We start from the raw sequence: 13,287 nt of genomic DNA on the forward strand, positions 1-13,287 counted from the left end.
AAATCATGATATTGACTAGAGCAGATAAAGGAAACATTGTGGTTGCTATTGACCGAATCGACTATGTCAACAAAACCCTTGATTTCTTGAATTTAGGAAAGTTTGAAATGTTGAGAGGTCGTCCAACTAATTCTTTCCAAAGACAAGTGGAAGATTTTTTGAAAAATTCAAACATACTTTTTACTGAAAGGAAAACGTTCAAATTAACATTGATGAAAAATCTCGACGAATTTTTTGACTTCTCTTTTGATGAAATACAACCATAATACACTGAAAGTGTTAATAATTTTGTTGAAAGTTTCTCAGATACTGTAAATGTGATGTATACTGTTTGTCACTAAACTATATGCCGTTTACTTTTTCTATGTTTTAAACTGAATCTACGTTCTATACATATACTTATACCTCTGTTACGACAACCTTAAATGTACTTTATACATACTTGGGCTAATAAATTATGATTATGAATTATGATTATGATTATGAACCCTTAAATTCCAAAATTATATTCACTTATAAAACTGCATAAACAGAGTTATCCAATTAGACCAGTGGTTTCCTTTGTCACTGCACCATTAGTGAAATTATCAGAAAGGCTAATTAGTATCATCTTGAACCATTGTAACTTCGAACCGAAAGAGAACATACCTCTACCAGGCAACGCAAAATTACTATACTTTGATGTGCAGAATCTATTTCCCAGCATACTTCCTGATGATACTATTACTTTAGTAATAGAATTATTAGATAAAAATAGGGTGAACCCAGTCATTAAACGAGAAATCATTGACCTTCTGTCGTTATGTCTTCAACAAAATTATTTCCAATTTAACAACAATATTTATTCCTCCCCAACAGGTTTAATTATGGGAAATCCATTAAGCCCCTTACTTGCGGAAATTTTCATGGATAATCTAGAGAAGAGATCTTTAAACATCCTTTGATTAAGAATTTCTTGTATTGGCATAGATATGTGGATGACGTTTTGGTGTGTTTTACAGGTACTAAGAGGCAATTAGATACTTTTTTCATAGGGATATTAACAAAATTCATGAAAACTTTCAGTCCACTATTGAAATAGAAGCAGAAAACTCAATCAATTTCTTGGACTTAACAATTAGTAGAATGAACAACAAACATAAATTGATACATTACGATTCTACTCATCCTTATCAACATAAAGTAGCAGCTTATCATAGCATGATTCACAGATTAGTCAATGTTCCTCTTTCAATAGATAATTTCAATTAAGAACTTAATATCATCAAGCAAATTGCGGTTAACAATGGGTTTTAAGCCAAATTAGTAAACAAAATACTTGCCAAGAAAGTACGCAAAAGCGATTCGAGACGTTTTTTCTATTGATAGATAGATAGATCTTTATTTAAATAGGATATCCTAATAATATACAAATCAACTAGAATGGTAGAAATAAAAAAAAGGTATGTGTTACATCTAGAACTGACTTAAATGTATGACAAACATAAGTTCAATAAAATATTTTTAAAGACATTACTACAAAAACAGCAACATTATACATTCGAAAAATTTCAATGCAACATGTAGAAAGATAAATTACATAATTATTTGAAATATATAACGAACATTAGATGAATGGAATTATACTAATTACAGCTACAGGTAACAAAGACATAATACATATCATATTTGTTCATTTAAAACAAATTTCTTCAGTTCATTTTTGAACATGAAGATGGGCTATTTTTAATTGCATTAGGTAATTTGTTGAACCGATCAAAACCCTTGAAAAACAATGAGTTCATAGTATTTTTGTTTTTTGTTCTGTTAATATATAAGTTATTATTATTTCGAGTGAAGTGGTGATGAATATCGTGATGAAAGACAATATACTGATTAAAATAAGATGGTCCTAAATTGTGAAGTATAGCAGTCTTTGGGAAATGGATTGTCAATTTAAAACATTGAGCATAATAGTGATAGGAGTATCTGTACGGCACTTCAAAATGATTCTCATACCACGATTCTGAAGTTTTTGGAGTTGAGACAATTTATTCTGATTGAATAGATATAGGATAGAGGAACAATAGTCGAAGTGTGGCTGAACAATTGACTTGTAAACTGTGATACTTGACTCCGTTGAAAGATTATTGGCAATTCTAGAAAAAAAGAATAATTTCTTTGAAATTTTTTTACGAATATACTCAAAATGTTCATCAAACGATAGAGTGTTATCTATCTGGAATCCCAGATACTTAGTTGAATTCACTATTTCAATTTTGTCATCATCAATGTTGAGATTAATAGTTTTAGAGTCTATTTGGCTGTATTTAAACTTGGTGGTGATTATCATCGCTTTAGTTTTCATCACATTCAGCTTGAGTTTATTAATTTTTAAATACTTGTTGACACTTGCTAGAGTATTATTCATTTTTTGTATAGCCATCATAAGGTAGATAATCAAAATTATAGAGCTTTAACGTATTTTGGAGAAACAACGGAAAAGTGGCTTCATTTTTGAGGAAACGAGATATTAAAATTGCATATAGAACAAGTAATACTTTGGGAAAGACAAAACATCCAAATTCGAGAAATCAGGAGTATATAAATTAAAGTATGGAACGTGTCCTGAGGTATTACTTGGTCAAATTAGCAGAACATTTAGAAATCGAATCCAGGAACATCATACGAGCTATGTAAATAAGAAAACATTCAAATCATCTTCTAGATTCTAGAAGAAAATAATATCTTCAACGTAGAAGAGAAATTTTGCACATAGAAAATAAAGGTTTGAATTTGAATCATTTGGAAGCAATGGAAATTAATAAACTTAAAAATTCAAACATTCTAATGAATGACCAACTGGAATTGAACTTGTTTTCTTAAAAACCGAGAAAGAATTATTATTGATGCATAGATGTGCGGTAATATGCTTCAGATGATCATAATTGAACAGGTACCTTAGGTAGAGGTTTACGAAATTTTTTGGAGGAAGTCTCAATTATGATTACAGGTAATCATAACCATGGTTACAGGTAACCATAATTATATAAATAATAGCGTAAGCGCATGGCTATTATTTCTTAACCTTATTCACCAACAGGTGCCGGCGCAGTTGGGCAGGCACCCAGGTCAAATCCCCCTCGACGCCAACTGTCCCTTAAGATCCCCATTCAGCGAGGAAGACATCCTCAACTCCATCCACAGTGGTAGAAATACCGCTCCTGGACCAGACTCGGTTAACCGCCGTGTTCTGAAAAACCTCCCCGCCTCAGCAATCCCATTCATCAAACACATCCTAGATGCGTGCCTCGCGCACGCCTACTTTCCAAACGCCTGGAAACAGGCTAACACAATTCTAATCCCTAAACCCCACAAGGATCCTACTAATCCCGACTCCTACAGACCCATCAGCTTGCTTAGCTGCCTTGGAAAACTGCTGGAACGACTGATGACTAACCGTTTGAATGACTTCCTCACACTCCACAACATTATCCCTCCCTATCAACATGGTTTCAGGACCGAACATTCTACCCAGAACGCACTAGTCGAACTACACACCCACATATCCCAAAATATCAACGCATCTTTTTGCACCATTGCAATCTCCCTAGACATCCAAAAGGCTTCCAGGTCTGGCACGCTGGCCTGATCTGGAAGCTTATCCAAATCAATCTGCCTCATCACTTTATCCGACTAGTAGCTTCCTATTTATCCAACCGACTTATCCGCGTCAAAGTCGGTGAAGCTTTATCCACCCCTTTCTCCCCTAAAGCCGGAGTCCCCCAGGGATCAGTCCTCGCCCCTTCCCTATTCCTCATCTATGCACATGATGTTCCCATAACCCACAAAATCCTCCAATACGCCGACGACACCATTTTATACTCCTCCGCCCCCAACACCCGCCGCTTGCAAATTCAAGCCCAAAATATGATCGACCATTTCGAGCAGTGGTGCAACAAATGGCGTATCAAAATCAACCCCACAAAAACCCAAACAATCCTCTTCCGACACCCTAACACCTCTACCCGTCCCAAACTAAACCCGGACAACTTGAATCTCAGACTTTTGGGGGAAAACCTCATACTCCAGGACTCGGTTTCCTACTTGGGGGTCACCTTCACGAGGACCCTCAACTGGGAAATCGACCTGAGAGAGACACTGGACAAAGTCCGGAAGAGAGCTAACCTTCTAAAGGCTCTGAGAGGAAAACTTGGGGGATGCGACAGTAGAACACTGCTTCATACCTATAATACCTATATAAGACCAGTCCTCGACTACAAAGCAGTGATATACTGTACGCTTCCTCCGAGACTGTCCCACCGCATCCTTACGACTGAACGACGAATACTACGAAACATACATAACCTACACTACCGATACCCTTCCCTACACTTATACAACCTCATAAATACTTCACCAATCAACCATAGATTTCAGGAACTCCAAGGACGATATGCGACCAGGACGATGAGCAGCAACAACACCGATGCCATCGACACGCTCACATCGCCATGTATCCCCCGTGGAGGATCCCGAAGGAAACCTAGGAAAAAGCTCCCCTTTCCCCCAGCCAGACTCCTGGGCGCGATGGAAGACCCACCGGAGCCGATCCAGGATATCCTAGAGGATTTACCACTGGGATACAGATAGCGCATACCTGACAGCAGCGCCACGGAAAGTACCGATATCCTAAAACACACACAACCCCGGTCCAAAAACCCGTACTAAATCATAACATCTGGACCACCGACCACCGCAATGAACCCGGACTACATGGACCAACATAAAAACCAACCAAGAAAACTGGAACACAAAACAACACAACACAAACACCAACATAAAACACAAAACACACACATAACTCACTCACCCTGAAGAGGCATAAGCCTATAGCAGGGCCCTACACAAACACATACACACCCAAAATTGTAACAACTGTAAATAATTTGTAAATATACGATTCATACATACGCATGGCTATAGTTCTGGCTATAACTCCATGTGACATATGTAATAATCGCAGGACAAAATCTGATTTTTAGGATGAAAGGGAAATAACGTTTTGGCACATAAACAAGTTAAATTATAGTATACCTAGATAAATAAGAAGTGAGGTTACTTTCGCAATATTGACTATGCTGTAGCAGTTATAAAGTCGAGTCAAGTCAAAAATGTTTATTAGCTTTTAAGAATAATTAGATAATATTGTAAATGTGTTTTGTGTGAGGCCCTGCTATAGGCAGAATGGAATTGGATTTCGTGTCCCTATATTTGGTCCAATGAGAAATTTACGTACATATAAAAGAATAGAAAAATTACAATCGAATAATACTTAATATTATTTTTTTAAGGAACCACTACCTTGACGAGTTCTCCTTTCAATGATCTCTGTTGCTAAGATTCATAGTATAATAATAATATTTATTGGCAAAAATACATTGTTCAATGATACAAATTGTACGAGTCAATTTCCAAATAAATATAGAATTCCCACAGAAGGATATACCTGTGCGTGGGGTCTGCAGAAATTTGAATACTAATGAATACAATTTAAAATATAAAGTGGTATGAGTAAATAAATAAAAGGTAAGACGTTTTAAAATTATATCAGACATATTATTTTAATTATATCATCAATCTTCTTGTATGAATATGTGAATCAGTTTCTATGCATGTCACTATGATAGTAAACATTTTTCATATCAACGTGTTGGTGTATCTGAAGCCTTGGCAAGCCTAAGACCCAGGTTTTGAGTTTGTTCTTAAATGAATTATCACTCCTGATATTTTTTGTATGATGTGGGACGAGATTATATAACCGAGGAGCTAGGTATGAGTAAGACCTTTGAAGGATGTTTTTCCTTGAATTCGGGACATATGAATTATTTTTTTGTCGAGTTTCATATTGGTGTTCTATTATCCTTAATTCATGTCTATTATTATGTTGTCTTATTATAGTTTTGAGAAAGTAGAGTTGTCTTATGTCTAGAATTGATGTTTCTTTATATAATGAGTCGGTCGGGTAAGTTCTTTTTTTGAGGTGGATAATTTTCAATACTGATTTTTGTGTTTGTTCTAGGTGTTTCAGAAAAGTTGTGTTTGCTGCTCCCCAAGCAATTATTCCGTATGTAAGGTGGGTTTCGAACAATGCATAGTATAGCATTCGCATCTGGGCTGTTTGTAGGTATGGTATAATCCAATAAAAACTTTCAAATCTGTTATATCACAGTTATGGCACAGAATTTTTGTTTTCGAAACGTAAAATAACAAACAGTTCTTTTTTGCAAATTTAAATATGTCAAAGTTCTGAATATAGTAATTTGTTTAAATTGCAAGAGGCATATTTTTAGATGAGATTAGTAGAAAACCAAAACCTTCGCTTCATAAAAAGTAGAGAAGTAGTTTTTATTTCGTTATTAGTTACTGAATGATATGATGTTCTTAATTCAATCTAGCATTAGGGATACGCTGATGTAAAAAATTTTCTTCTTTCTCACTTCATTTGCATCCTCAGTTTATCTGATAATTCACTGAGTAATTGCATTAGTGAAGCAATTAAACCATTACATAATCCCCGTTTAGGAAACTATGCGATTTGGAGCATATGTTCAGCACGTTAACGAGATTTAGGGAAGTAGATTAAACCAGTCTCCGCTCTTTGTTATTTACACAGAAATCTAAAGTGACTATGTGTGCGGTATTTTGTTTACATCGTCGGCAATAAATTGCACTCCGTACCCGACCTCATGACATTTTCTTATCTAAATCGATTCATTCATCTCCTTAAGAAGTGAGATCCCAATCATCGAAAAATATTGAAATAATTCAACATTCTCCATTTCTAAGAACGAGTTTACGATTGTATTTCGCGTGAAGTAAATCAAACACACGACAGTGTGATAAATCTACACGAAGTAGACCAGGAGACAGCTCCTAGCAAAGCATCTATTATAATCATAATGACATCTGCTAATTAACGAGAATTGCGCCATGCATTTGCTGGGTCCTACATGCTGTTGAGACCGAAATTGCCTTTTTAATATTTGTGAAAGTGTATTAATACAGGGTGGACTACCGAAAAGGAAACAATCTGAAAAATAAATAAAGCTAAATCACTAGAGAATCTGTTGAAGTGTAATGAAATGCAAAATGAACAGTTCATCCCGAAAAGTTATTGCGTAATATAAATCACTGAAGAGTCCAATTAGTCAGAAACTTTAATGAAATGAACAAAAACACTTTTGTCTACATGGTAGATCATAAACTACTCCTTGATAAACTGGAGTATCTGGGAATTAGAGGAAAAGGCAACGACTGGCTGCGCTCCTATCTTGACGGAAGAAGGCAAGCTGTAGTACTGAATAATAATGTATCTGATAAACAATTTGTCACACAGGGGGTACCACAGGGTTCAGTACTTGGCCCACTGTTGTTCATAGTGTTTATGAATGACCTGACTCACTCAGTCAGACAAGCAGATTTAGAAATTGTATATGCAGACGACACAAACTTCTGCTTGAGGAACTCAACAGCTCAAGAGTGTTCTGCCAGAGCTGATGTAAGTGCACAGGCATTTTATAATTACTGTTACAATAACGGATTATCTGTTAATGCAGAGAAAACTCACTTTATGATATTCTTACCCAAGAATGGCAGCTTTGATAATACTCTAACAATAACAATGAACCACCAAACAATTCAACAAGCTGAATCGATAAAATTCCTAGGAGTCACAGTGGACCATAAGATGACCTGGAAAGAACATATTAGTGATGTGGTAGCCAAACTAAGCAGTATCTGCTTCTTAATGAGGCAATTACGTAACACATTCAGTTTTGATGTCTTGAAAATGGTATATTTTGCACATGCAGAAAGCATACTGTCATATGGTCTCATTTTTTGGGGGTCATCTAGTAATCTGAATGATGCATTTATTGTACAGAAAAAAATAATGAGATGCATGATGGGAACGTCACCTACGAGACATCCACGACTATCATACAAGAAATATGAACAAAATGTATCAACCACTTTCTAGATTGACTATTGGACAGAAATCTCATAAATACCAACAAATAAAATGCTACAACAAATTGTCACCTCACAAACCACAAGAGGAGACTAAATCATCTGTCGGTAACAAATAAGACAGATGGGTATCCGCGGCTAAGCTAAACAGTGGAGACGGGAGTGGGTTAAACAACTTAGCAAATTTCAAATAGATCTTAATGGGCGCCAGGTAAATTTAATCCTCCAGATACCCTAAGTAACTTACAATATCAATAACTTACCAATTAATATTGGAAATAAAAGATAAAGATCCCCAGTATGATTTATTCAGTAATCCTAAGTTACATGGATTAACCGACAACGCTTCTAAGACAACAATGCAATATTCACACTACTACGCGATGTTCAAATGTCAATACAAGAGCGCGGTGTATATAACCACGAATTCAATCAGCCATAAATTACGGTAGTAACGACGCTCAAAAAAACTACAATACGTCGAGTAAAACTACCACGAAAATTGAGTAGGTGAAATCGTAAATACTAGTATCGGATGGTAAGACAAACTCGTTTGCGTCGCGTGAGCTCAGGCGTAGGCGCATCGGTGTCAATCAGCAATCGTGAAAGGAAGAATATACCTCAATTTCCGTTTCACAAATATCTATATCAATCAGGTATCAATAAACAACTCTTAATCAATAAACGATAAACAACACTATATCAACAGGTATCAATAAACATAAGGGCAACAATTATTTAAATAACTCAGTATAGCACAAATATTCAAATAAATCAATTATAACTTGCGTGCTCCTTTTGGGCCACCCGGTATATGGTGTTAGGCTACCCCGTAGTTCGACGGAGATGGATCACCCTGTAGCACCGGTGGATCACCCTGTAGTACGGCGGAGATGGATCACCCTGTAGCACCACCAAGATAGATCACCCTGTAGGGCACGACAAGCTGGACCAGTAATGGATCACCAAATAAGATCCAGAAAGATAAAAAAACTTAAGAAGAAGAAAAAAAAAGAAAGGAGAAGAAAAAAAAAAGGAAAGGAGAAGAAAAAAAAAGGAAAGGAGAAGAAAAAAAAAAGGAAAACAGGAAGACAGGAAAACAGGAGAACAGGAAAAAAAAGACAGGAAAAAAAAAGGAAAGAAGAAGAAAAAAAAGGAAAGGAGAAGAAAAAAAAACCCTACGGAAGAAAATTCTCAATCAGAATCAGATAAAAACAAGGTGAGATTCAACCCCCATTCAATAGGGACTATTTGACTAATCAATACCCCTGGTATATTGGGTGCCCTGTATAACCATATAACCCGTAAAAAAAATCAAGAAAATTGAATGAGTGTTGAAACCTCTCTTCAATACTAATATTCATTTGAGATATAACGATGGAATCAGAAATTACTAAACTCATCAAAAACACATTTAATGGTAAAATTCTTACCCTGGCCAAGGGGTTTTCTATACGATTCTTCGTGTGCGGTGCTCTGCACGGAAGTCCTACTGGGACTTGATGAGTGACTAAGAGCCTTCTGTTTCTTATGAATCTAGAGACGAGAAACGAAGGTTGTAGAATTGAAGAGGTGATATCATAGCTAAGACCACATGAGAGATGCGACAGTGATTCAGACATACCTAATTTCGGAAATCCTTCCACCTGGCACGAGTTCGGTAACCACCACAAATCCTCAAAAGAGCTTAAGTTTCAGACTGCAAATATCCACACCAAAATGACCAATCAGTCTTCCACTATACAATCCTGACTTGTAGAAATAATCCCCGTGAAGGATGGCACAAATACAACCAAATATATCCTACAATCAGTCTGATGGTACGCTCTGAACTCCGAACCAAGCTCATCGAAAGCCAACTTCCGAATACTAAGGAGACTGCCACATCTGACAGCTAACCAGTTGTTGCCACAGTGCGTCCAATCTACACTACAAGCACCAAGGGGGCGCTGTGCACAACATCCTAAATCTATCAATTCCACAGCCACTTGAGACATCATCAACAAGTCCATGACCCATCAAAACTCCTTCTCAAAGCAATGCAACCCTAAAACAACCCTTGACAACTTGAGTAACCGATCAATCCTCACCCGTGAACAACTGTAGAACTAGTTCGGTGTAAGTCGACGGAACGACACTACGAAAGTTCGGCAGATGTCAACCAACAGCTGTCTCTTAACCTTGTTTACAAATGTTTCTAAAAATATTGTTCCAACCAATTTTCAACTATTTACCAATCCTTATTCATGCCATGGAATAGAAACATATAAGGTAAGTCGCCATAACCTTCCCTTTCAGTACGAATATTTGAACATTCATCTTATGCAGAATATTTACCGAAAATATCAAACAGTATTCAGAAACCAGAGCTAACTAATATTGTTTTTCAGGCGATATGGCTCTAATATGTCAGTAATCCTTCTGGAAGTAATGAATAACGATCTATGCAAGAAATATTCTTGGAAAGGTATAGGGAATAAGGCAGACAACGGCAAAAAAAATGATAGGTGAAGAAAACTGAGAAACAAACAATAACAACTATTTCAACCTAGCGAGGAATTTCGGATCTCCAACGTCGATTGGCAATAGGAGAATGCGTAAGTACTGGTCAAAGCAGTTAGTCAGGGAGCATACATTTATTCTTATACATTTCAGGTATGGTTTTCTATGGAACGGAAGATTCCCATTACTATGATGTTAAATGAATAAAATCTACTTGTAACTTAATTACATTGTTAATATCCTTTGAATAAAGATCTTAAAAGGTAAGGTAGTGTTTTGAAAGGTCACATAAGAGCAGTTTGATCTAGTGCTAAATTGAAACGTAACAAAATACTTGGAGTTATGCTCGGAACCAAACAAGACGGGTAAATTTAAGACTGAGCTACATTCATTTCTCTGTAACGGCGCATTCTATTCTCTGAATGAATACCTGGCGGCATGATTATTGTAACCTATATATTATATGTGTGTATAAGTGTATATATATCGTAGAGTTTTCTTCTTTTATAATGTTTTATATTTATATTTGGGATTCGTTTGAATTTTTAGCCTTAGTTTTAAAATTTTGACTAGTCTGGTAAGTATATAAATGTTCACCAGCAGGCTGAATTGTGTATATGTTTTAATGATGAATAAAGCTACTTACTTACTTACCACGGGTATATTTTATTTATACGACCGGTTTCGGGTTTAACTCCATTATCCAGTTTTATACTTGATATACCTACCCTCAAAAAAGGTCTATTTCGAGTACACCAAATTGATCAGATTCAAACCTTGCGACAATCAATAAAAAAACCAAGGAACACGAAAAACCTCAAAAAATGTATCTGAAATAATCAAATAACTCAAACTAAAGTAGACTTTTTTTTCACGTTCCAATAATATTAATAATATGCTTCATTTTCATAAGACATAATGTTGTAGACAAAGCTGGGGTAGTAAATACTTAAAAAAATGCAATACATACAAAATGAAATAAAAATAAAAATGGTACATTGGTACAAACTATGTTAAAATGGAGGATATGAAAGGTATGTATATATAAAAGAGTAAAAGTCAAGTTAAAGTAACAACTTAGGAGCTCCTTAAGAAATAAAGATGAAAAATATAAGTAAGTCAGTTAAAAGCTATCGTTAAAATATTCATCCAAAGTATACTAGGGTATATCAGATAGAAATTGTTTGACTAACTTTCTGAATTGGAAGTCATTTATATTGGCAGATCTTATGTCCATAGGCAAATGGTTGTACATTTTTCCACCGTTGTAAAATATGGAGTCTCTGGTGATGTTTTTAGTTGGCACAATGAGTTTCAGAGTGAGTCTGCTGTTTCGGGTGTTCGGGCAGAGAATGCAGCAAAATTCAATATATGCTTATTTATTAAACACACAGATTCCAGTATAAATAATGCAGTTACCACTAGAATATTATGTTTTTTGAAGAAGGTTCTACAGGAGTCTCTTGGTTTAAGGTTTCCTATATACTTTATTGCCCTTTTCTGTAAAACACTCATAGAAATTTAGGGCTATTTTTAGAATGCAGTGATCTGCCTTTAAAAGAAGTTCGTTGATTGAGCACCTAAATGATGCGTTATTATTCGGTTTCGATAAAACTTATTTGATAATACCCAAACTAGGTATTATTACTGAGGAAACGAGTGTTTTTACTGAACATTCTAAAGCCATGCTTTTGAATTATTTTCAATTTAATGAATACCGTAATTGCAAAAAAAAATCAAACTAGTTTTCAACATCTATAGAATTTCCAATAACAAAATTCACTCTCATCAATACCCAATCCATCATAGTTAGAGCCTTCACACTTTTCTGAAACACGGCAACAGCGTCATACGAAAGCATCGTTGGCAGAGCCTGCTTTATGCACTGTGCATGTTGGCGTTTCCCTCCGCGTCCCCCTGCCGGTAAACACATCAATTATTATATCGGATGCATTTTGAATAGCTAACGGTAGAATGTCTCTACTCTTCGATGTGTCTCTCTCTCTCATTTCACCGCGAGGGCTAGTCCAGACGAAGATTTAGCTTTGTTGAATATTAGTCCAGTCAAAATAATCGCGAAAGTGGTTAGCTGAAGATAATTGGCATGATGATGAAAATTGGTACGTTAACGATTATAGTAAAATATGTCAAATTCACTCACGAATCGCAATTTCTGAAAAGTCGCCATTTTTAACATTGGCCTATATAGAGAAGATATGTCCAAAATCATATAGCTAAGCGTTAATCTATACATCTCTGTGATAATACACAATAGAATGGTCAAATCAACATATTTATTGACAAGTCTCATCAGGTACATAATTGTAAGAATAAACATCGAAATATGTAACTTATCTATGAAATAAACATATCAAAACAAAAAATTGGTTTTCCTGATTGATTCGGTCGTTACTTGATGAAGATCCATAGTATTTTGATAAACTACCTACACCTTACTATTTGTGGAGATTAAATCGAAAGGTGTAGGTTATGAAAAAACAAAATAGGCTATTTGACTAATTTTTGGAAATCATCATAAATTAATCTTTACTACGTAAGAAATTTCCTCCATCGATATTTAGGAGATTTAAAATGTATTTTTCAGTAATAATGCTTTTTAAAATTCAAATTTCTAAACCTGCGCCAAAAACGCTGTTTCTGTAATGGCTGTCGTCACGTGACATTGTGACGTTTCTAGCAAATAAACCTTTATCAAAAACAACTAAAATCAGTTAGTCTGATATGTACTTTATTACTTTGGACTATTTATCAAAT

At 35.5% G+C, this 13,287-nt stretch overlaps 2 protein-coding genes across 9 annotated transcripts in view; one reads left to right on the plus strand and one right to left on the minus strand.

The window, feature by feature from the left end:
* LOC111511070 (Lysine demethylase 3) overlaps positions 1-13,287 on the minus strand; it is a 701,967-nt gene that overhangs the window by 181,065 nt on the left and 507,615 nt on the right. The window lies entirely within an intron of this gene.
* The window catches only part of LOC141485720 (uncharacterized), a 302,145-nt gene that overhangs the window by 24,208 nt on the left and 264,650 nt on the right, over positions 1-13,287 (plus strand). For 3 of the 8 annotated variants that reach the window (XR_012467378.1, XR_012467376.1, XR_012467377.1), the window contains one exon: positions 4,413-5,390. The exons of 1 other annotated variant lie outside the window; for it this stretch is intronic. Coding sequence is in view for 1 of the 7 variants with exons in the window: in XM_074183024.1 (XP_074039125.1) it covers positions 4,420-4,632 (213 nt within the window). In the remaining 6 variants the exon portion in view is untranslated. Of the gene's footprint in view, positions 1-858; positions 3,540-4,412; positions 5,391-13,287 lie in introns of those variants that run through there. 4 more of the 8 variants (XR_012467379.1, XR_012467381.1, XR_012467380.1 and 1 more) reach the window with 2 other exon arrangements.

This window comes from Leptinotarsa decemlineata, unplaced genomic scaffold (assembly GCF_025532065.1).
Source record: "Leptinotarsa decemlineata unplaced genomic scaffold, Ldec_3_MD MMD2_tig00026330_RagTag_RagTag, whole genome shotgun sequence".
Taxonomy (NCBI): domain Eukaryota; kingdom Metazoa; phylum Arthropoda; class Insecta; order Coleoptera; family Chrysomelidae; genus Leptinotarsa; species Leptinotarsa decemlineata.